Genomic DNA, 26,221 nt, shown 5'->3' on the forward strand with positions numbered 1-26,221 from the left:
GGATCATCGAAAAAGCAAGAGAGTTCCAGAAAAATCTATTTCTGTTTTATTGACTATGCCAAAGCATTTGACTGTGTGGATCACAATAAACTGTGGAAAATTCTAAGAGAGATGGGAATACCAGACCACCTGATCTGCCTCTTGAGAAACCTATATGCAGATCAGGAAGCAACAGTTAGAACTGGACATGGAACAAAAGACTGGTTCCAAATTGGAAAAGGAGTATGTCAAGGCTGTATATTGTCACCCTGCTTATTTAACTTATATGCAGAGTACATCATGAGAAACGCTGGGCTGGAAGAAGCACAAGCTGGAATCAAGATTGCCGGGAGAAATATTAATAACCTCAGATATGCAGATGACACCACCCTTATGGCAGAAAGTGAAGAGGAACTAAAAAGCCTCTTGATGAAAGTGAAAGAGGAGAGTGAAAAAGTTGACTTAAAGCTCAACGTTCAGATCATGGCATCTGGTCCCATCACTTCATGGTAAGTAGATGGGGAAACAGTGGAAACAGTGTCAGACTTTATTTTGGGGGGCTCCAAAATCACTGCAGATGGTGATTGCAGCCATGAAATTAAAAGATGCTTACTCCTTGGAAGGAAAGTTATGACCAATCTGGATACCATATTCAAAAGCAGAGACATTACTTTGCCAACAAAGGTCCATCTAGTCAAGGTTATGGTTTTTCCAGTGGTCATGTATGGATGTGAGCGTTGGACTGTGAAGAAAGCTGAGTGCTGAAGAATTGATGTTTTTGAACTGTGGTGTTGGAGAAGACTCTTGAGAGTCCCTTGGACTGCAAGATCCAACCGGAGATCAGTCCTGGTTGTTCATTGGAAGCATTGATGTTGAAGCTGAATCTCCAATACTTTGGCTACCTCATGTGAAGAGTTGACTCATTGGAAAAGACCCTGATGCTGGGAGGGATTGGGGGCAGGAGGAGAAGGGGATGACAGAGGATGAGATGGCTTGATGGCATCACCGACTCAATGCACATGGGTTTGGGTGGACTCTGGGAGTTGGTGATGGACATGGAGGCCTGGTGTGCGGCAATTCGTGGGGTCGCAAAGAGTCGGACACGACTGAGCGACTGAAATGAACTGAACTGAACTGAAACAATCAAGATGATGCTGGTGAGACCACTGATGACCAATCTGAAGATGACTGTTAGAGATGACTGCTTTTTCTGCATGTTGGTCCTTTCCACCAACCCAGCCTGTTTATTGGCTTTCGAGGGGCAAACATCTGGAACTTCCCCCTACCCCCGGCCCCACCCCACAATCTTTTGGTAACAGATCTCCCACATTATCTTCTAAGCTTCACTAAATTCTTATTGCTCTCTTCTGACACTCTTATGAGGTCTCACATGTATCAACCAAATGGACCTAACTTAAGGATGTAAACATGCCACCATTACACAACCACTAAGATTCAGACCTAGAAGGTCTCAGAAAAGCAATGAGATAGCATCCTGAAGGGTTAACAGGGTAGCAGAGATGTGCCTGCAAACGGGTCTCTCTGCTTAGGCTGAGCGTCCTTAAATACGAGGCGTTCTGCCAAAGAGTCTGGACACAGCCTTGAGTTTAATGGTCCCTTACAAACGAGGGAGCATTCCCTTCTTGAGATAAGAGGGAGATGAGGGCTTTGTGCAGACTCTGCAGTAGACAGAGATTTCACTCCCCTTTGCTGTACGATAACATGTATGCACCTGCACTGCACTGAAAGGCTTATTCTTACAGTCTGGAATTCTGCCTAAGGAGGGCTTTATAACAATAAACGGCAATTAGTTTGCCCAGTTCTGTTCCTCTGGCCAGAGTGGTGTCCTGTCTGTCTCTTGTGTGTCTTGTATGTTCTGTGTCATTTCACTCGTAGTAACCAACAGCATCCAAAGACCATAGATGGGGTTTCATTTCCCCTCATTGTTCAGTATTTTTTTCATATTTTCCCTTTGGGAGGGGTGCCCTCCCCAACAGACCTCCCATGCTGTTTCATCAGCCAGAATTAGGTCACACAGCCACTTAAGGACCAACTGCAGGACAATCAACTGGGAGGAGTAAGTCCCAACATCCTCAAAGTAGTTATCCAAGCGAACTCAGTCCTTTAACGGGGCTGGAGGCAGTGGGTGACGAGGGGGGCTGTAAATGAATTCCGCTTACTCTGTTGTCCTCATAAAGTGAAGTCCCTCAGAGAAAGGAGGATTAAAAAGTGAGACACTGCCACCCACTGGAAGAGAGAAGCCTGCAGGCAAACAAAGGAGCTACTGAAACCCACTCCAGCCCTCAGCTGCCTGGACCCTGAGCTTTACACACAACTCCCACTCTTTGCCCACAGGGACCCGGACAGCGACTTTTGAAATACCAGCAATAAAAACACAGAGAGAAGAAGTTACGAAAAGTTTAACTGGGCAGCTGTTCCCTTTGGGCATTCTAAATTTTCAGTGGTTTTCAAAAGAGAGCAGGAAAGGCCTAAATGTGGGTTTCAACTTGATTGTCCTGCCCGGCATTCAGCAGATGCCTGCCCGGAAAACGAAAGCCATTCATATATTTTTTTTCCTCATGAGCAAAACATATGAAAGCAGACTGCTGCCGTTCTCGCTCATGGTCCCCAACCTTTCTAGCACCATGTGCTGCTTTCATGGAAGACAGGTTTTCCAAGGACCAGGGAGTGAGTCGTGTTCGGTAGGGGAGTGGGGGGAGAAGGGGGAAGGGATGGTTTCAAGATGATTCCAGCACATTACATTTATTGCGCACTTTATTTCTATTATTGTTGCATCAGCTCCACCTCAGATCATCAGGTACTAGAATGTAGAGGTTGGGGGCCTCTGATATATCTAACACAATTTACCCTAGCCCCATTTACCCCAGTCCCATCATTTTTTTTTTTTTTGACATGCATGCCAGGCATGCCTCTACCAGTTAGCCTTTGCACAGACTATTTCTTCTCCCTGAACACTCTTCCCTGGATGTTTGGCCCACATTCTAAGCCTTTGCTTAAATGTCATCCTCTCATTAAGGTCTTCTCCGACCAGCTACTGATAAATAGCAATTCCAATTCCTAATATTTCCCATCCTTTTTACTATTTTTTCCTTAGCAATTACCACCTTCTAACCTGCTATGCAATTTGTTTACTGTCTCCACTAACTAAAATGTACACTCCACGAAGACCAGAATTTCTTATTCACTGATCCATCCCTCTCCTAAACTAGTGCCATGTCTGCCATTTAGTAAATCTACAGTAAGTGATGAATGTACACATGAAAGAATATTATTTACCCTCTAAACGATAGTGAGCTGAGTGCTTCACTCTGTGTAATCATAGCTCTCATAACTTTTTGGGGATTTTAGTCCTATTTTTTCACTCTTCCAAATTAAATCTATTATTTTCATTCAGAAAAGAAATTTAAGGTTAATCAGTATCTTTGCTTAGCATTCCTCTCATAAACAGACATTCCTTGTGAAAAATTTATTTTTTTAAGATTGATCTAATGATAAACTTGGTCTTTTTATATTTGAAAATGTCTTTTCCACACTTGTTCTTGAAAGATAGTTTTGCTGGATTCGCAATAGTTAGGTCCACAGTCATTTTCTCTAAGTACTTTAATGATGTAATTGTTTTCTGAGTTCATTACTGATTAACACTATCGATAAATACCATGCACTGGATTCCTGTGTCTCTGGATTCCCATCTTTCATCTGTTGCAGATCATTCCTGGCCATTTTCTCTTTGGAACTGATCTCACTTCATCTTTTTGTATTATCTCACAAGATAAAAGGAGAGCAAGAGTACACTATGAAAAATAAATACCCTTAAATTCAGTAATAGAGGAAACAGACCAATTTTGTGAATGATATAAACTACCAAAACTCACTCAAGAAGACATAGATAATGTGAATACACCTATTATAGAAATTTAATTTGGAGCTCAAAACATTTCCAAAATAAAAAGAGAAAGAAAATCTACAAAACAGTGATCCAACAAAATCAAAGAAGTTACAGAGATTTGTTAGGTCAGTTCTCTCCTCCATTTGATCTACAGAGTCAATATAATTCTGATTAAAATCTTTGCAGGCTTGTGTGTAGATGTTGAAAAGCTGATTCTAAAATTTATATGGAAAGGCAAAGGAACTGTAAGAGCCAAAATCAATTAAAAAAAAAAACCACCCTGCAAATCTGGATGACTAACAGTATCCAATTTCAGCATGGTATTAAAAGGACAAACACAATGATCAATGAAACAGACTTGAGTGCTCAGAAATAGATCCAGACCAAAAAAAAAAAAATGTCAATTGATTTCTTAAAACCACTTTATTGAAGTACAATTTACATGATAAAATTTACTTGAGTGTACAGTGCATTTTTTTGAAAACTTGAGTTGAACCACCATCAATCACCACGACCCTCTTTTATAGCATTTCCAGCACTCCAAGAAGATGCTTCATGCCCATCCACAGCCACTTCTCATTTCCCCCGTAGGCAACTACTGATCTGCTTTTGTCTCTACAGGTCTATCAACCGATTTTCTTGTTTCAATATTTATTTGGCTGCGCTGAGTCTTAGTTGTGGCATGTGGGATCTAGTTCCCTGATGAGGGATTAAAGCCAGGGCCTCTGCTTCAGGAGCATGGAGTCTTTAGCCATGGAAACACCAGAGGAGTGCCCATCAACTGGTTTTTGCAAAGGTGTTATGGTGATGCAGCAAAGAAAGGATAAACATGTACCTCATACATTAAAATCAGCTCAAATGGGTCAAAGACCTAAACATAAAACTATGCACTTTGAGAAGAAAATGCTCCATCTTGGGTTTGGTGATGAATTTTTAGATAACAGCATCAACAGCACAATCCATTAAAAAAAAAAAAAAAAAAAAAAAAACCACTAACAAATCAGACGCTGTCAAAATTTAAAACTTTTGTTCTTGACCTTAAAAGACACTGTTAAGAGAATGAATAGACAAGACAGACTGGGAGAAAACACCTGCAAAGCATGCATCGGATAAAAGACTTGTACTCATTTACTTAACTCAGTACACCGAATTTTTAAAATATGAGGAACAGATCTGAACAGATACTTCACCAGAGAAGATACATGTATGGCAAATAAGCATATGAAAAGACGCCCAACATAATTTTTCACTGGGAAAATGAATTATTTCAACCACTGTAAGATACCATTGCAATGGGAACCTTTATTCATTGCTGGCAGTAATGTAAAATGTCATAGTCGCTTTGGCAAGTTTGGCAGTTTCTTATAAAGTTAAATACACACTTACCAATGACTCAGCAATCCCATTCCTAGATATTTATCCAAGCAAAATGAATTGTTTATATTAAAATTTGCACATGAATTTTAAATGACATTGATATGTCCATATAATCAAGTACTCAGCAACAGAAACAGAGCTATTGACTCACACAACACATGAATTTAAAACGCATTTTGTTATACACAAGTGGCTAGGCTTAAAAGGTTACAAACTGTACAATTCCATGAATTTATATGACATTCTGGGAAAAGCAAAATTATACGAACAGGTAAGTGGTTGTGAGGTGTAGGGTAAGGGGTTGAGTACAAAGGGGAATTTTTAGGGTGACAGACATTCTGGATAGTACAGGGATGGTGGGTGAACACTTCCCACGCATTTGTCAAAGACCTGGTAGAGTGAATTTTATTATGTGGGAAAAATGTAAAACTTCCTGGAGAAAATGAAAACTCTGCACTTTGGGTTTGTGATGTCAAGGGATCCCAGATGGAATGCAGTGTGTGACAAATGAAATCTGTTTTGCAAATGTATAACTTCAATGAAGGGAACAATGAGCTGTACTAAGTTACTTTGGAAAATGTTTTGAGTGGGTACTATTTAAGGTTAATGGAGAAGGCAATGGCACCCCACTCCAGTACTCTTGCCTGGAAAATCCCATGGGCGGAGGAGCCTGGTAGGCTGTAGTCCATGGGGTCACTAAGAGTCGGACACAACTAAGCAACTTCACTTTCACTTTTCACTTTCATGCATTGGAGAAGGAAATGGCAACCCACTCCAGTGTTCTTGCCTGGAGAATCCCAGGGACGGCGGAGCCTGGTGGGCTGCCGTCTATGGGATTGCACAGAGTCCAACACCACTGAAGTGACTCAGCAGCAGCATCTAAGGTTAAAGACAAAAAAAATACTTAAAGGAACACTATACCCTAGTTGGTCAATCTGTTTCTCACAGGGGTACAACATAGTTATTCTGAAACCACTGTATGAGATTTCCAGGGTTCAACAAATAAGCAGATAAATTGTAGATAAAAGGAGCCAGGTTTCTCAGAATGAAACTTACGGTGCTGAATGAGAATCAGTTTAACTGAATATGCCAGATCTAAACATAGACATGTGTGCCCATATACTGGTCAGTATACATATTTATACCCCTTAGGTCATTTCACCGAAAAGGCGAAGGCAAGCACACCTAAACCCCCATCTTGCTTTCTAAATGCCATTCTGCAAGAAAGGAACCAAGGCTCCTTGGGGAAATAGCTAATTCTAGGGCTGGCATCCAGGTAACACCTACAGTGCTAGAAAGTAAGATTAGTCTTAAAAAAAAAAAAAGTTAAAGGATTTAGAGGCCAGCTTCAAAGAGCTCCCAAGAGGCAAAGCTAAACAATTTGCACAACAAAATAACTGGTATACTGAACTTTGACTCAAAAGTATAAAATAAATAATCATGCTTACGTACTAATATAAACAAATGACCAAATAAAGGAAAGGAACAAATCTTTTTAGTATAAATTTAATTGGAGGCTAATTACTTTACAATATTGTATTGGTTTTGCCATACATCAACATGAATCCGCCACAGGTGTACACGTGTTCCCCATCCTGAACTCCCCCTCCCACCTCCTTCCCCATCCCATCCCTCTGGGTCATCCCAGTGCACCAGCCCCGAGCATCGAGCCTGGACTGGAGATTCGTTTCACATATGAAAATATACATGTTTCAATGCCATTCTCCCAAATCATCCCACCCTCTCCCTCTCCCACAGAGTCCAAAAGCCTGTTCTAGACATCTGTGTCTCTTTTGCTGTCTTGCATACAGGGTTATCGTTACCATCTTTCTAAATTCCATATGTATGCATTAGTATACTGTATTGGTATTTTTCTTTCTGGCTTACTTCACTCTGTATAATAGGCTCCAGTTTCATCCACCTCATTAGAACTGATTCAAATGTATTCTTTTTAATGGCTGAGTAATACTCCTGTGTGTGTGTGTGTGTGTGTGTGTGTGTGTATAGAACAAATCTTTAAAAGAAAATTTGTAAAAAATATAGATACCACTCCTTCCCTTTGAGTGTGGGCTAGGTTGAGTAACTCACTTTCAAAAAAAAAAAAAAGAGTATGGCAAGTGAAAAACCTGCAGACACCATCACTGTGACCAGTGAAGAGACATCACTGGTAACGTCTGTTAACTATGTGACCCCCTGATATGAGGCACTGTGGAAGGGCGCCACCCTCCCCAACAAACTACAGCCTCCAATCTGATAAACACCAGATGAGCCCACTGTGAGAGCCAGCCCACCAAATAACCAAATAGTGCTCTTCACAGCCTCAAGGTCAGGAAAGACTGAGAAACTGTCAACAGACTGGAGGAGACGGAAGCAGTGATGACTAAATAAACGCACCATGGAACCCTGGACACGGTCCTGGAACAGAAGAGAACATCAGAGGAAAAATGGGTGAAAATCAAACATAATCCGTATTTTAGTGAATAGTATGGTACCCACATTAATTTCTGAGTTTTGACAAATGCGTCATAGTTTATATAAGGTGTTAACATTAGGGGAAGTATGCGGAAGGGTATAGGGAATATCTCCAGATTACCTTTGCAATTTTTCTGCTAATTTGAAATTATTGTAAAATTAGTTTGTTGTTGTTGCTTTTGATTTTTCTTTTAAAGTATAAAAGCCTCAGCACTGACAGCATGCTTGTATTTTAAATTATGAAAGGGACTTAACAGAAGATTATCCACATTTTCACAGCAACTTGATCAACACCACAGTTTATTTGTAAACATATTATAGTGTCAATAATCAAATTGACAACACTTTATACATTTCATTGTATAATATTAACATCATACCAGAAAAAAATCCACTGTACTCAGTTACAGTTTTGGTATTTTAAAATCTTTAAATACAAACTGTATTTGAAACACTGAACATAAAAGAGAAACACAAATGGCAGAGAAAAGCGGAAACAGGTAAAAGAAAGCATTATTCCTAAAAAAAAAAAAAAAAGAACTATCTGATTACAATTTTAAAAGAAAAAAAGGAATCAAGGAAGTAAGATGATCTTAACAACATAAAGTTACATTTCTTCAGACCTATGTGAAAGGTGAAATTGTACCATTCTAAATTCTGTCTTTTTTTTATATTTCTTTTTTCTCTTGGTTTCTGAAGTTTGCCAATGGTTTAAGCTCCATTAAGGACAAAAAAAGAGAGGAGGGAGCGCAAAGCCAAATGAAATTTAAATGTCTGCAGAAAAACTGAATAAAAATTCTTTCATAAATTTTCTTTGGCAAATAATAAATTCTATATTTTACCTTTTTTGTTGAATAGGATCAACACATAAGATTTAAGCAATGCATCTCGACATGAGTTAAATGTATGAATGAAACAAAACCAAATCCACAAAGTAAAGCATAAAAGTGGCTTTCACATTTTGCTAACAGCTCTAAAAATGCAGATTCTCCGTCTTTAAAAGTACGAGAGGCCTTCAGCTGGAAGGAGACTCTCCTCACACACATGAGAGACCAGAGGTGGCCACATGCTTTCTCTTGTACTTTCCCTAAAATTCATGATCAGTATTAGGTTCCATTTCTTCCTCTATTATTCCTCAAAGGAAATATAGCAGCAAATCACCCCCATATTTTAAGTTTTAAATTCACCAACAACAGGGTTCACTACCAACTACAGACATTCAATGCTTTATTAGTGTACATGTCATCACCATAGGCTTAGCTTGTTAACACAGAAATAAATAAAATAACTACAGTTAATCTGAACAAAGCAAATGAGATTAAAGAGCCCTGATCAAGTGAAATACTTACAACAATCAGGTGAAAAACTATAAAAGTTACATACATACCTAATAGCACTAGGAATGTACAGTATCAATTATTGGAAAAATAAATGAGTGATTCACAGTTATAAGAAATTATTTTAATATTAGTATTTTTCCTTTTATAGACAAACATTTATAACATACACTTGGTTTCCACCTCATATAAGACAAAGGAGAATACTAAACATTACTGCATTTACCCCAAACCCAGCAGTGACTGTGCCACAGGTAACCTGCTTCGAAACATTGAATAGGCAGGCCATGGCACTGAATCATGGCTATGCTAACAGTTTTTAGAAAGACAGATATTTCCAGAAGTATGTTAAATACACAAATGTCAGTTCTATAAATAACAACAATTATCAGCAAAAATGTTCAGGTTTAACCTTCCCAAATTTTCTAATGCTTTAAATATTTTAGATATATGCTGTTTGACCAGTTAGTTTGGTTACAGTTTTAAACTAGCAAACCGTTATTCTATGAGAAGAGCTAAACTATAACACTGCACAAACTTCCCAAGGAAGGTAACTCGAAAAATCTAAAAAGTGATTCCAATTATTCTAATTAACATTTGAGATACTAAAAGAATCAAGTACTCAAGAAAAACATTTTGAAATTACTCGATTTTTCTTTATCATTTTGTCTAAAACTAGTCACATAAATTTAAGATCCAAATTGCCTAACAATGTGTCCTCACAGCAGGTTTGTCACTAAAATGTTTTGATCAGAAGACATAGCCTCAATGCCTCTAAATGTAATTCTAAGCTAAAATCAAAATCCTTGGTTTGAAACCTCAAATCCAATTCCGTAACAACTCACGGGTAAATGAGTCAGGGAGAAAACATGCAGCAGCCACAGCTACAAGAGTGGAAAATAAATTCTATTTTTCCATAAAGACTCTATGAAAATATAAAGCCCCAAATGAGCGACAACGCAAGTCCACATATAAACATTGTTTAAAAATAGAATGTTTCCCAAGCTTCTTATGAGATGTCAACGTATAGTCATAGTCTGCGTTAAGATCTTCTAAGTCAACGTTAAGCCATACCTAACTATGCTGATTTGCATACCTTTAACAATGTTCAATTGATATACATAATTTACAAACATCCACAGCAATTCGTAATGCCCCATCAGATCATCTCTCAATAATGGATGTTAACAGTTTTATAGTTTTTCTACTTTAAATACCAAGAAGCCTTTTCAGAAGAAGAGTTCCACCTCTTCCCATGATCCCTTAAAGAGTAGGTAACAAAATATAAAACTAAACAAGATTTATGTTTGATAAACTAACATATAAAATTACCATTGCGATATTCATAGTGACTGCTTATAAACATAACAGTCATCAGAAAGCCTATAAAGTATATCCTCAGTTTTATAAAAGAAACGCAGATTGTCTCAAGGTAAAAAATACAGTGCAGGCTGCTAAAAAGCTCTGTTGCAACAGGAGGTGCAGGAATGAGGAAAACTTCCAAAAACATGAACAAGTTCCCCAAAGTTTAACATCAGTTAAGCATGAATTGCACTGCAGCAGCAGGAAGCTTTTTAGTGGCTGGCACTATAAAGCTAACGTTAAGAAAGAAAAAAGTCAGAAAGGGTGGGCAACAAATGATGTGACCAAATTATTGCAAATGGAGATTAGCAATAAGAAGTGACGAGGGTGATCGTCCACTCCACTCCGTTAAGATACCATCTTTAAATACTAAGTTCTTTGCAGGAAGGGGGACTCCCATGTCAGCACAGGATGACTGTGAAAGCAAACTTGGGAAACTGGCCTCAGTGTGAACATCCAGTGTTGAAGCACCTTCCTAGAGAGAGTGAGAAACAAGACAAAAAAAAATCCTATTCAACACTTTACCAAACCACTTAATTCAGCTAATGGTTACCTAAGAAATGTTTATGGAATGCAGAGCACTATAGGAGATGCAAAGATGTACCTCACGAACCCCAAATAATCAAGGACTGGTGTTAACATATGCAGAAATGACAAATGCACTCAGATGACGATAAGTACTTTGAAATAAAGAGAAGTAACAGGCTATGAGAATAAGAAGCATTTCTTAGATAATCTACAAAAACCCTCAGGCCAACACTAAGCACTAGAACAACCCATCCACCCCCAAGGCTCTGAGATTCACACACTCAGCACAGACCTCTTGGAACTCCAGGATCCAGTCTCCTCCTATCCAACATCTATCTTTGGATGTTTCACCATAAATTTCACATTTGACATGTCCATAACCAAACTTAAATCTTGCCCCACCAGGTCCTTCCCCTACTCCATGCATCAAGCTAGTCAAGAAGTATGAAAATTACCTTCATTCTTCCCTTCCTTACCACAGCCTCAATCTTTCCTCACATTTATTTAATCACCACGTTCCCTCAATATACCTCCAGCATGTATCCCAAAGGAGTTTACTTGATTCATTCACCACAGCCAAGGCCACCAGTCTCCACTGAAGTGCAGTCCTCACACCACAGTGAGGTGCAGGAGTGTGAAAATTTGTAAAATCTTTATCTATTTATTGCATACAATAAAATTTGTTTTTGTGTATGTTTTATAATACACACAATTTATTATATTACAGGTAAAGCAGTAATAAACAAACCTTTACTGCAGATACATTTTTTTTAATGAAAAAGGTATTCGTCTATCAATATCTCTCACTACAGTTATTACAACAGTCTCCAAACTTGTCTTATTTCTAAGCTTCTGTTTTTAATCTATTCTCTAAACAGTAACTAATCTTTTTAAAAAAGTCAATTAGAAATGTCATTCCCTGTTATAAGTCTTTAATACTAAGAGTCTCTCTTTGCAGTAAGCATAAAACACATTTTTTCACATACTCTAGAAGGCCCTCCGCTCCTCACCCACCTCACCTCTTGCCCCTACCCCACGAGGTTTCTGCCACACTGGTCCTCTCGTTTCCTTGCAGGCTGAGTGCCTTCCTGACACAGGACTGACATACCTACTAACCTCGGCCTGGAATACTTTTTCCTGTTCTTTAGATTTCAGCTTATACATCACCTCTACCTTTTTAAATTTGGTCTGCCTTTAGATTCTATCAAATCTGAAGGGGTGTGGCTCCTTTAAGGCACACATATTGAAATCGGTAACTACTTGTATATTTCAGGGTTTCCTTGACTAGCTCTCACACAACACTTAAGCTCCATTAGTGTCTTAGCATACTGCTTCCCCAGCACCTTGTAAAGACTCTGACTCAAGTATTTACTGAGAGAATGAATGAAGCCAAATTCCAAAATACTAATTTCATAATGTTAGAACAGATATTTCAAATAAAAAATATTCCATTCTAAAAGCTTATCTGCAAATCAAGTCTACGGTATCCATTCTTTCCTTGGGGGTAAGACAGAAGGTCTAGAGCACTGGCTTTCACTACCGTAACAGTCAGTCCCATCTTATTAATCACTGCACTGGGGAATCACTGCAGTTATTAATGGAAGTGTACTGACTCAAGAGGGGACTTACCTAGTGGCTCACTGGTAAAGAACCTGCCAGCCAATGCAGAAATCACAGGTAAAATTCCTGGGTCAAGAAGATCCCTAAGAGAAGGAAATGGCAACCCACTCTAGTATTCTTGCCCGGGAAATCTCTTGGAGAGAGGAGCCTGACGGGCTACAGTCCTTGGGGTCACAGAGTTGGACATGACTTAGCAACTGAACAACTGACCCAAGAACCAGACCCTAACATGGCCCATGGCCCATGGCAGATGCTTAAAACACTTCTGTTAAAGGAAGCACCCCCACTAGAACAAACAGTTCAAGCCGCCTAAAGACCTGGCCAGTGAAACCATGTATAAGCCAGTAAACTTTCTGAATTTCAGTATCTTCATTTATACCTTGAAATTACAACTTATTTCATGTCTTACTGCTGTGGAGACTCAGCACAAACACTGAAGTGTTTTGGACACTATAAAAGCTCTATGCAAATACACCCTGGGTTTTTTTTGGTTTTTGTTACCTGGAATGAGTGAACAAAGTTAAGGACTTGTAGAGATAGTTTTCTACTGGAATGTAAGAGGTTTTGAAGGCTGAAAAAAAGGGGAAAAGTTTAAAACAAATATAATAAGAACTAATATCTTATAAGAGTTTAATTTCAATAAACATGTTAATATATGTATATACATCTCAATTAATCACATAATTTTTTAAAAACAATTGCAATGGTTCTCATCAATGAAATTTCTGCTTGTTTTAATAATATGGAGTAAAGATGAACTAAAAAGACCATTTCAAAATAAAACATCATGTACAACCAAAATTAGAAAAGTACTGTTAAAAGGAAAAGTTTAAACTACTACCAAATATAAATGTTAAATGCAAGAACACTTTAAAAATAAAAATGTAGGAACACATTTTCAATTGTAAATTGGTAACATATGTAAACTGGTAACCATTATAGTGGCAATCATTAAAGCTATATAGTAGTTTTACCTTTTTATTCATGTATATTATTTTATTTTCAAGATAGTTATTAAAATTATCTGTCAATTAAATACCTTAAATTTTCTTATACAGACTACATTAGGCCAATTAAATTATTTATTCTCCAACTTTGTTTTCCTAATTAACAATGTCAAGGATGTCTGTAGATAACACCTTTCTCTAAGCCACCCACCATGATCATCAGATTTAGTGATACTCTTCTCTGCTAATCAGACTCAGGACCCTTACCATGCTGCCTCTCAGCAGCTGCTCCTAACCAATCGGAGTGAGCGTACAAGATAAAACTTACTTGTCATGACTGATGAGTAACATATGTTCATTTAGAAAATGTGGCAACTGAAGAAAATTTAGAAAGTCAGCCATAATTCTACTTTAGGAGATAATCATTACTAACATAACTTGAGTTGTGTATATTAAGAGAGAACTGCACAGGAGATATTTCTCTATTTATATATTAAAATAAGCTAGGTGCACACAGTCATAGAAGTATGCCCATTTAATCCATACTCTCACCAAATCTGAGTAATTCAGTATCATTAACCAAAACGTGTCCAAAATATCTGCATGTGCCTGATTTCTGAGGGACTCAACTTTAATTTTAAAATACACAGCAAAACTTTTAAATCAGCCATCTTTATTCACTCAATGAACAAGCATGTGTGAAATAAGAGAGAGTAAGGTACGGCAACTAATACTGAGAGCTTAAAAAGTCTCATTCATGAAAAGAGGACAGCAAACAGAAACCCTCACCTCTCTTTTCTGCAAAGGCCATGGGTAGCAATTTTTCTGCAGACTTTCTGGTTTAATTCAGAACTAAACAGTGGAATCCCAAAGCACAGCTCCAGAGGAACCCAATCTGCTTCTGTTGTGGCAACTACAAAAGGGTACACAAAGTTACTAATCATGTGTATTTCATGTATTATGACTGACCAGGGTTTAACTGGTCAGTCTGATCTCTGGTCAGAGATCCAGAGATTTTCATAGATTCCTCCTGCTTCCACTGACACCCACGTGGGTTTAGCAGGGGAGAAGACTCAGAGGGGTGTCAGTGAGTCTCTGAAACGGGAAATAATGTTTTTTGAGTATGTACATGCTTCTGGGAAGAAGGCACACAGCTTTCATCAGACACTCAAAGTGGATTTTTACACCAGAAAAAAAGAATCTAATTCAAAACATCTACAAGATGACAAAATTAACATAGGAAAAGTGAAACATTTTTTATTTTCATGTCACATTTTATAATATTTTAATTATTCTAAATATATAAAAATATTTCCTAGAAAATACTTATGAAACGGTCCATTACAATAAGAGCAAATGATATCCAAACAGTATCATTTGCAAAAGGATTAAATCTCAGAAATTAGTCAGAGATTGCAAATATTTTTTTTTTTTTTTTGCAAATAATTTTTAAAGCCTTACCAGAGTTTTGCTTTGCAGCTGAATCTAGAGTTGCTTCCTCAATGACCATTTCAAATGACTCTGTGCTCCCATTCACATCTGAGCCTGAAGCCAAATCAGGTTCTCCTTATAAGTGAAGGGCAAACACAATAAATATTAGGATTCTAGAAGTTGGTATACATTGTTGATAAGTCAGTCTTAACAGAAATAACAATGGAATATAGTGAATGGTCTTTAGCCCTGTTAAGGGGGGGACAATTTTGTCCCACAAGAAATATTTGGCAATTTTGACAAGGTTTGGTCACCATGAACGGGGACAAGGATGTTACTGATATCTAAGGATCCTAAACATCCTACAATGCACAGGACGGTTGCCCAGAACAAAGAATTACCCAGCTCAAAACATTAACAGTATTGAGGTTGTGAAGCTTTGGCCTAAAAAAACAAGATTCACAAGGCAGAACACAAGTTTAGACCTTCACTTCACTACTAAAGTCATTTCTGTCCCCATGGAAACATGCAGTCTGATTACATCATTCCCTTTCAAAATATTTTGACTCCCTATATCTTTCAGCATAATACATCCTGAGATCCTCTAGATCTTACCTATTACTTCTCTACTCTCTTCTACTGCTACTGCTGCTAAGTCACTTCAGCCGTGTCCGACTCTGCGACCCCCGTAGATGGCAGGCCACCAGGCTCCCCCATCCCTGGGACTCTCTAGGCAAGAACACTGGAGTGGGTTGCCATTTCCTTCTCCAATGCATAAAAGTGAAAAGTGAAAGTGAAGTCGCTCAGTTATATCCGACTCTTAGTGACCCCATGGACTGCAGCCTACCAGGCTCCTCCGCCCATGGGATTTTCCAGGCAAGAGTACTGGAGTGGGGTGCCATTGCCTTTTCCATACTCTCGTCTACAACAGCCCATCAAACTCTTCTGGCCAAGATAAGCTACTCACTTGCCTGATCCCCTCTGCCTAAAGCTGCTACCCTCCAAATAAACAACAATCATCTATGTGTAGATAACACCTCATTTTTCAAAATTCAGTTCAAACTTTACCCTCTCTAAGAGGGTCTGATAGCTCAGCTGGGCTGAGATAAGCCTTCCCGTCCTGCTTCAGCACTTGAAGCAGACCCCTGTATCTTAGTCTCTTAACATTACACAGTAGGCTGATTCAGTTGCTTGTTTCTCCCCCAGGGTTTTTTACTCCTTGAGAGAGTGAAGTCGCTCATTCGTGTCCAATTCTTTGCGACCCCATGGACTGTAGCCCACCAGGCTCCTCCGTCCATGGAATTTTCCAGGCAAGAATTCTGGAGTGGGTTGCCATTTCCTTCTCCTTAGGTCTTAGTAATAGCAATATCTCCAGCACCTAAGCAGGTATTTTGTAAATGTGCACAGAATGAATGAAATAAAACATGACAGCTCTAGTAACATTCTTTGAAATGACTAATCCACAGCCCTCTTCTCTAAAAATGCTCCTGGCAGTCAACTGTTAAAAGTTACCCAACTCCTCTGGCCAAAGGTATATGAACCAGGAGTGAATACCTAGTTCTATTCACTAGATGGCTAGCAATTAATCATATTCTCTCAGCATTTCAAAGGAAGAGGTTCAGTGAATATAATCGACGATACAGAGATCTGAATTAAAAAATTCCCTAGAGTTGTGGACCAAAGGTGACACCATGGCAACCAAAGCCACATACAAGCCAAAATTATGCCAGAGCAGAAAGCAGTTAGTAATGAGAAGGTGATTTGAAAATGAATCTTTAAAAAGAAAGGTTATCTAAGGAAAATTAGCTATTGTCAATATGCAAGATGGGTTGGAGACAGAAAGAAGAATGAGGCCAGGAAGACTAAGCAGGAAATAGTTGCAATAAAACGTGTAAAATATTAAGACTCAGACTAGAATGGTAGTTACAGAGAATTAAAGAGAGAGGGAAAGAAATGAATATAAGACATTTCTAAAGACTAACTCACAGAACTAACTAGGCTGAGTGGGAAAGGAGAAGGATGAGACAAAAACATGATTTTTAAGGCCTGCATAACTGAGACAATGGTGCCTCCGACAGAGGAAAGCTGAAGGGAAAACTATTCATCCGGGTTTGAAAATAATTTTACAAAGAGATTAAAGTTTTGAAACCATTACCCCATAAAGGAACTTAAAGCCTATAAACAGAAATATGACAGTAAAGGGCTAAAACACAATAACCACTCAATAACCATTCTGTATTCCAACCCCAGGTCATCACTTCTTTACTTATACACTTAGTATTTTCTTCATTTGAATAACTGATAATTGTCCCAATGACGTCACAGAGTATTTTCAGTGGAGAAACATTAAGTATTAAATAAGTCAACATCCCTACAAAGTCCCCATGCTTTTTAAATATTAAGTTTGTGATACACTCAATGCCAGTTATCTTAACTCAAAGGACACAACTATTGGCTAACCTCTCTCATCAGAAGCATCACTGAGTTTTCTGTTTGCAAGTTGGCTAGAAGCATTCAACATGGTGACATATCCACAAAAATGCTGCAAGTCCACCTTGTTCCTCAATGTCTGCAATGCTTTGTGAACACCCATATTGACACGAGTAAACTCTAAGAACAAAGAGTTGACATCAATTATGAGTCAATAGTTTTACAACAAAACACCCAAAACTTAAATATACTTTCCTTTTGTTAACATCAAACAATTCTTAGAACTACTTTTATATTTTATCAAAATTGATTCCAATGAATAAATATCTGTAAATGTAAAACGATGCTGTACATTTACAACATACTTTATAGACCTCAGAAGGCAACTGCTGTAACAAAACAATTTACCCTCTAAGTAAACAAACATGGCCTGTCAATGGCAAATTCTCTAGGCTTCTCTTTGTACTTCCATTCTGCCTTAAGTACTTACTTAGTGGGGTTCTACCAGGAAATTCCATATTAAATCACATTTTTTATTTTTTAAGAAAAGTAAAAGTATTCTTATTGAAACTAAAGCTAACAATGTACATGAAATTATATCCCTAATAAATTATTTAAGTATCAGCTCAAGTTCTCATAAGTATGTGAACTTACAAAAGAGAAAGATGCTCTATAGCCAAATACGAATATTTCTCTTTTTTAGAATTTTCACAATAATCTCCAAAGGCAAGAGAGTAACTGATCAGTTCTCGAGATTTTATGATTTTTAAGATCCTGTTGTCACCATCCTGTAACTTCTGAACAATTAATTTGTCCACAGAATGTATAAAGTACCAGAGGATTAACTAGCAAAGTTTAGTTGCAGAGAAATACTTATTTCTGAACAGGGGCTCTATTTTGGAGGAGAAAACTCTCCTCTTCAAATTCTGTACACACTTACTTCACAACAGCCAAAAGACAGTACTTAACTTCAAATGTGAAGCATTTAAAGCCTGCTCATGTGAAAAGGAAAAAAATCCTTAAGTAAATCTTCTTTTTTCCCTGCTTTAGGGAAGGAGGGACAATGGTGACTAACATTTTGGAAGAAAAGTTCTTATATGAATTAACAAAAGTTAAATTACTTGAATGATTCATTGCTCTCTAAAATTCCAAGCAATATGACTCTAAGAACAAGAAAAATAGATTCTAGAATGACAATTTTGAATGGAGCAGGAAACATAGATGCTGAAGATACTTTCTTAATAATTAACAGAGGAGAGATGTTTTACATTAAACAAAAGGAGAATGAATTTGCTTTTATAGAAATTCCCTGAGCATCTTTCATCAAATGTATTACAGCTCACAATTCTAGAAAGGAGTAACATTAAACAGACCTTTTCACCCTTCAACCTAGAATCAGCTTAATTTAGCTCAGACTCTATAATTCACTCAAGTCCTCTCTAGCAGGAAAAATAAAATTTAAAAACAATTTTAAATTATTTATTCATTTTAAATTAGGTTTTATTTAAAATGTTTTCTCATTTTCTCTAAGGACTCTAGATTGGGAACTTGTAATACTCTAGAACAAACAAATCAAAACACACTGACCATTAATAAAAAAAAATTCAATTTTTTTTTGCTAAAAACAAATGCTGAAACAGGAAATAACACACAAGTTCTCTGTAAACTATAAGTTAATTCACAAATGTTCATTAATGGCCATAGAAGCCCCACAAAAATAATTAAATAAAAGGACTGTAATAACGTCGGAGGAAAAAAAAATCAACTTTCTAAGCATAAAATCCTCCCTGTGATTTGTATTCTCTGCCAACCTACAAACAAATAAACAATAAAAGGAAACTAAAAGGCTAAACATACAGAAAAGCTGGTCTTCCATCTAAGTAGCTGCCTACTTAGCTTCTTTATCTGCAGGACAGACTAGTATTCCTTCTAGTCCTAGGTCCTAAATGAGTCTAACCCTATTAGTTCTTTGTGGGAAAAGGCATGTGACAGAAAACTACCTTTCCCAACACTCTTTAGAAGCAGAATGATTTTAAGACCCTAGAACTTAAAAAGTTTAAGAATTTACTTCTTGCTATGCTTCCACTGATTGACAAGACTACTTATAAAGAAGCCAAATGGATACAATTTGAAAGTAAGGTACCTCCTTGTAGTTCTGTCTCATCAAATGGGAAAGGTATGTGGACAGTTTCTCCTATCCCATGCAAACCATGTCCCTAAACATGAAAAAACACAAGTTGAAAGGTATATGTGAAACCTGTATTTCCAACAGTAGATACTCAAAATGATAATTAAAACTGTGCCTCATGATGGTGTATTCCACCTTAATACTCCATCGAAATGCTCTCAATAATTCTCTGCTTTTCTCTAGCAAGTGAACATAATCTTAAATCTTTATTAACCTATTAAGGCAATGTGTCTAAAGTGAGGGTACGGATTAGTGAAAAAACTGGTCAATCAGGTGTCTGCTGAGTGAAGCCTGAATGAGATCCTGTGCATTCATGAGGGTTAGCTGTAGTGCTGAGGAAGAAAAGTGGCGGAGGATCCCTGAGTTCCCTGGCTCGCTGTGGATTAGGAGTGCAAATCTCAAAACCCTGCACTGAAGGACACATATTCAAAGTGACTTGCTGCAGCACTGTAACTGCATGCAATCAGAGACAACCAAAATGCCTGTCAGCAGGGGCTGATGAAATGAATCAATGCGCACAGTTTCAAGGCAGCTGCAAAAAAAGGGCGCTCGCGACGAAATGAAACACAAAGGTCTCCAGGCGCTAAGTGGAAAAAGCATGGGGCATATCTGTATGTAACTGTTTGCATGTGTATAAAGAAATTCTAGAAGGGTACAGCAGAAACAAATGTGGTTGTCTAATTTGGAGGAGAATCAGGGAGTGCGGACTGGACAGAGTGTTAAGAGGGCAGTGATACTCTTCTCTGTGTATCTTTTAATAGTGTTTTATTTTTGAAACGTGAACTTACTATCAATTAAAAAGTTAAATTGAAAAAAATCTATGAATCTAACCCACTTCAGTCCCATGTTACAAACAATTGATTTCTCACATTCAAATAATTACAGTTGCGAATGATAAGCATAAGGTATCTCACTTTATGCTTATATAGAATAATTTTAATAGAAAAGTTAACACTGGGGATCTATACATTCTTTCCCTTTAAAGAAGATCCACACATTAATCAAATTCAAGATACTGTGATGTAAAAGAAAAAAATAATTTCGGGGGAACAAAATCATATTCATTTACTTGGTTCATATAACAACTTGAATATGCTTCTAATATCTTGCTTCTATTCTATTGATACATTTATGATTCCAATCCTAAACAAGACGGTTATTTACAAGAACATAGTTTTAATAAAAAATCTTAATTTTGCTGTTTTAAGTTCCAGTAAAGATAAATTTTTCCATAAAATCTAATAAAAGAGACACTCTTTTTTAGAAAAGGCACAACTCCTTAACAAACAGTTTAAAACTCCTCTCACTCTGCTTCCACCACTCACTGCCACTATAGTGAACATTTTTTTGAGATGTTCTGATGTACTAAACACAGAGCATTTTATGTTGAATCTCCCATCTCAGTCATTCTTTTCAACAATCATATAAAGGTAAGACCTTTTATTCTACTTTGCAGGTGAAGTCACTGAAGTTGAAGGAAATTAGTTAACTTATCCAATCTAGCCAATAGGTGGTGGACTCCAGATGTGAACCTGGGCGGTGTGACCGCTCAGTTCACGTCCAGCCCCTCCTACTCCGTTACCTCCGCCACCCCCTACACTTCATGTCTGCCCTCCTGGCTAACGCAGCCTCTCACGGTTTCTACTACTGCCCATGTGCTGATGCTGACACTCAAGCCAATCTCTCTTGTTTGAGCTCTGATTTGAATCTCAGAATATTTTCAATTACCTCCTAGATACTTCTACCACCCAAATGTCCCACAGGCCCCAAACACGCCACGCTCATCTGCTCCCATAAACCAGCTCTTCCTCCTGTGTTCTCAAATGTGATGCCACCATTCTCCCACCTTCACAAGCCAGGTTCCTGAGGAATCCCTCTTCCTCTTCCCACCTCCTTCTCAGATATCTGATCAGTTCTATTTATTTTGTATTTGTAATAATTCTTCCTTTTCATTCTTATTATAGCTAGACTGTCCTTATCTCTTATCTGGCCTCCAAGACTGCACGCTAATCCTATCTTCTCCCACCCAGTCATTCTCAACAGTCTTCAGGCTGATCTTCTAAATCGCAACTGACCATGTTAATCCCTTGCTCAGCACCCTTCACTGGCTACCATGGATCTAAAGGGAAAGTCTAAGCACTACGATAGGACAATTAAGGTGCACTGCCCTCCAGGGCAGGGCCTGCCTACTGCTCCAGATGTATCTCTGATCACCATCCATCACACTGCAGCCCACCCCTCAAAATGACGTAACAGCTCACAGGTCTGAGAAAATGCTACCGCTTCATATTCCTATTCATTCATTCAACACTCACTCACTGAGCAACTTCTTCGAGCCAGGCACTATTCCAAGCACTAGGGAACTAGTTATGAAGAAAGAAGAAAAAACTCTCTACCCAAAGATTTATTCATGCTAACCGTACCTCTCTGCCTGGCCTCACTCTCCTCTAAATCCTTTTATACCTAGCCCAGGTCTCATTTTCTCCAAGGAGCTTTCCCTAAGCCTCTGTCCTTGCCCCAAAGCTAGAAGGTACTTCTCTTTAACACTTCCCCTAAAACTCTCTCTAACCCTCAGTTAAAAACTGGAAGCAACTGCTTACACAACCTTTCCCATCAGAATTAAGTTCCCTGAAGACAGGGACCATGTCTCATTTGTAAACCCACATTAATCAGTACAGAATATGGCAAGTACAACTGCCAGTACAATGAATTAATGCGATCTTTATAGAGAAACTATTATGTACCAGAAAAAGTGCTGTATTCTTCACACACGCACCTCATTTCATTCTCTCAACAATTCTAAAGCTAAAAATGCTTCCTTTGGCATTAGCTCTTACTATTATTTTTGTTGTTACACAGTAGATATTACCATCCTCATTCTGCAGATGGCAGAAACTAAGTTTAAGAAGAGTATCTCTAAAATGTTACATACCACTTCACACCAGCTAGGGTGGTTATAATGAAAAAATCAGGTAATACCAAGGGCTGGAGGGAATGTAAAGTCACTTTGGAAAACAGCCCAGCAGTTCCTTAAACAGACAACACATAAAGCGACCACATGACTCCACATTTCCATTCCTAAGGATATACCCCAAAGAAGTGACAACATGGCCACTTGGACAACAGGAAAGCAGCCTGTATATGATTCCATGTATCTGAAATGCCCCCAACAGGCCTTCTACAGAGACAGCAAGTGTCGGGGGTGGGGGGTTGGTGCAGTCAGAGTGGCATAGGGGAAAAGGAAAATGCTGTAGCACTGAGTGTGGTGCTGACTGTAGACATCTGTGAATACACTAAACACCACTGAATCACACAATTCAACTGGGGAATATGGTATGTGAAGCACATCTAAATTTTAGAGCTACTATTAAAAAAAAAAAAACAGGGCCACACTGGTAGCAAAAGCTGAGGCTGGAACTCAAAGCCGAGTCTGCCTTCAAAGCCCACATCGTTTCCACCACTCTCAATCTGCGAGACAAAGGCCAGGATGAAAATCCCGAGCTCTGGTTCTTTACGTGTCAGTTTGACAGATGTCTAATTACTGGCGTCTGACTGTGACTCAGCAGAGAGTCAAACAAATCACAATCTTTGAAACTAAAATCCAAAACTGACTGTTTGAAATAAGGTAACTGTACCTGAATCAAAACCGCTGAATGTGTCAGGGCATCGTTCAACATCGTGAGCACATTTGACGTAGGAACCACCCCAGGATCATGACCCCAAGATGTGATTAATAATCGATCATAACCCTAGGGACAAGAAATAAATAATACATACCAGGGCATTTAGGAATTTTAAAAACTTAAGTAAGTTATCTAGAATAGTGCTTACCAGTTTCTATCTTCCTCAGAAATGATTTTTAAAAAACCCACAAAAACATACCTGGAACATATCTGGCAGTTTTCGAAGTCTTGTCCCTTTGGACAGCAGAAGAGATGGTGGGCCTTGCCTGGTGACGTGGTAGATGTACAGTTTAAACCAGACAGAACTGACTTCTGGGATAGCTGGTCCAATGTGCTAAAGTCACAGAGGAGGAAAAGTAAAGCTGTAAATACTTACCTAACGAAGCCACATTTCACAAGGGACTAAGTATACTCTTACAGCTAATGCCTCATGGAAGTGCTTAAACTGTTCTTAGCCTTACGAAGATAAATGTTAAATGATCCATTCAAGCAGTTTCATATATATACTGGAATTGAGAAGGCAGTTTTTGTCACTGCAGTTAAGAGAATGGACTCTGGGGCAGTCAGGTTCTGTCTGAAACTTGGCTTCATCCCCTCAGCCATATCGCCGCAGGTTACTTAAGGTCTCTTGTGCCTCCTTTTGCTCATTTGTAACACGGTAACAAAATACTTACCTCTTCAGGACACTGCTAGAAGTTTAAACCAGTACCTGGCAGCACATGATAAGCACTATCAAAGTGTTAATTATTTCCACTAACAATTTTTCTCAAAAGAGAGATTATCTATCCTTGCATCCATCTCACCACTCATTCAATTCATGGATTCCTACTATGCCCAGAGGCTGTGTTAAGCAGTAGAAGGAAGTATGTATGTGTGGCAGAGGGGAGGGGACACAAAGAATTATAAAACAAAGGTCAGTAAATGCAAATCTATACCCACTCCCACTGAACAGAGGACAAAACTGGGCTAAGGGGGGGAGTGTGCTCATGAAGCAGCTAGATTTGCACAGGCAACAGAATCATCCATGTACCAGAATCCCTTCCTGTTTCCTACACCATGAAACCCAGCACACCGAGGAAACCAGGCAGGATGTAGCACAATCCTCGAGCTTTGAAAATGGTACACGTCACATGGTACATGCCTTGCTAAGTATGCAAATATATGAAACTGATTTATTTTCAAAAAAAAAGACCAGAAGTCATCTTCACAATTTTAAAGGTAACTAGAGTTCTATCTTTCAAGTATAATCTTTTCTTGTCAGCTTATTCAGCATCACAGCCCCACTTCCTAAATACTTCGTTTCTTCCTCATTAAAGTTATCTTATCCTTCAAGGCAATCCAGGTTTCCTTCTTAGAGGATTCAAAAACATTCTCTTTGAAATTCTGCTTTCAAGAAGAAAACTGTAATCAAATGCGTCATTAATCACTGGACAACGGTGGTTGGTGGTTTAGTCACTTCAGTCGTGTCCAACTCTTCATGAACCCATGGACTGTAGCTCACCAGGCTCTTCTATCCATGGGATTCTCCAGGCAAGAATACTGGAGTGGGTTGCCATTTCCTTCCCTACGGACACTAGATTATATTTTATATATATATATATACACACACACACACACACACACACGTATATATATATACGTGTATATATACACACGTATACGCGTATATATATACACACATACACGTGTGTGTGTGTATATATATATATATAAAGTACCAATTATACCTCACAAATTGAACATCTTACAACAGCAATACGTACAAAACTGTTTTCTGAGCTGATGATTCTAGTATCTGCTGCCTACAATTTGAGAATCAATACATGAGACTGTTAAACCTCCCCTTCAAGTTGCCATGAGGAAGAAGAAAATAGTGGCAGAGCAGGCTTCCCAATGGGTCTTTCTTTACCTGAGGGGTGCAGCTGCTGACAGGCCGGATTTCGTTGGTGAGAGGAGCCATGGAAACAAGCAATGTGTAATTCTTGTTTAGAACTCTGCTGCAGGTTGCAGGGTCCAACCCAAGAAGGCTTTCGCAGCGCAAGAGATCCAGAGGAAAACCTGAATTGTGATCAACCACATACACAGAATGAAAGACTGACAACATGAAACAAAAATGTCAAAGATGAAAATATTGAGAATTGCCTTCAATTTTTTAAATAAAAATTTAATTAAAAAAAAATAAGGTAGAATATTTTTTAAAAGCACTTTATTTCCTAGGAGGTCAACTAAGACTTTCTAAGATTTAAAGCTAAAAGTCTTTATTCTGATCCAGAAAGATGGATGTTTCTTCGAGCTAACCTTCCACTTTAAATACGTTTGCTTTACCTTACTTCCTCTCCATCCTGGCAGTGCCATCTTATGAAAGCCAAAGCGCCATGGGAAAGCTGTTTCCTTCCCCCTCCCAATTTTCAATCTCTATAAAAACTTCACAGCCAAATTCTGAACTGACCAGAGGGGCAAGAATTCCTGTTTAGAAGCATATGCCCTAAACTGGGGTCCATAAAGCATGAGCTAAGCATGCAAATGATGTTAAGTGTTCCCACTTTTAATCCATCTGGAAAATTCCAATTCTATTGCTTCTAAAAAGAGTTCATTGAAACTTCAGAAGATCAAGTTAGTCCTCTAAGCAAAAATGAATCTAACAAAGGATATGGCTAGCTAAAAGAGCCTAGAAGCCCTGAGTACAATTGGCACCCAAAATCTTGGTCTTTAATACCATTCACCACTAAAAGAAACCAGGCTCCTAGGGGAGGAGGCTGATTCCAAGGCTGGAGCAGAAACACAAAGATAGCTTTGTCAGAAAATAAGGAATTACTCCCCACCAAATTAAAAGAAAAAAAAGATAGAGGCACAGCATGACAAGAGGAGTCCCATTGGCAAAATCTGAGACAATGTAGCAAAAAAATAATGGGACAATAATGACTGGTTATAAATCATTGAAAAAACAAAAACTGATAAAT

The 26,221-nt window shown here is 38.3% G+C and overlaps 1 protein-coding gene across 10 annotated transcripts in view; it reads right to left on the reverse strand.

The window, feature by feature from the left end:
• Window positions 1-4,290: 4,290 nt before the first annotated feature.
• FAM91A1 (family with sequence similarity 91 member A1) overlaps window positions 4,291-26,221 on the reverse strand; it is a 45,006-nt gene continuing 23,075 nt past the window's right edge. For 5 of the 10 annotated variants that reach the window (XM_069599929.1, XM_069599927.1, XM_069599926.1 and 2 more), the window contains exons 16-24: window positions 25,171-25,319; window positions 23,461-23,595; window positions 23,214-23,327; window positions 19,534-19,606; window positions 17,421-17,570; window positions 14,991-15,095; window positions 14,319-14,442; window positions 13,084-13,153; window positions 8,019-10,909 (exon numbers count right to left, since the gene is read on the reverse strand). In XM_069599929.1, the coding sequence (XP_069456030.1) occupies window positions 10,724-10,909; window positions 13,084-13,153; window positions 14,319-14,442; window positions 14,991-15,095; window positions 17,421-17,570; window positions 19,534-19,606; window positions 23,214-23,327; window positions 23,461-23,595; window positions 25,171-25,319 (1,106 nt within the window). In that variant the 3' untranslated portion in view covers window positions 8,019-10,723. Of the gene's footprint in view, window positions 6,143-6,753; window positions 7,679-8,018; window positions 10,910-13,083; window positions 13,154-14,318; window positions 14,443-14,990; window positions 15,096-17,420; window positions 17,571-19,533; window positions 19,607-23,213; window positions 23,328-23,460; window positions 23,596-25,170; window positions 25,320-26,221 lie in introns of those variants that run through there. The other 5 variants (XM_069599924.1, XM_069599923.1, XM_069599922.1 and 2 more) reach the window with 2 other exon arrangements.

This window comes from Ovis canadensis, chromosome 9 (genome assembly GCF_042477335.2).
Source record: "Ovis canadensis isolate MfBH-ARS-UI-01 breed Bighorn chromosome 9, ARS-UI_OviCan_v2, whole genome shotgun sequence".
Lineage (NCBI taxonomy): Eukaryota > Metazoa > Chordata > Mammalia > Artiodactyla > Bovidae > Ovis > Ovis canadensis.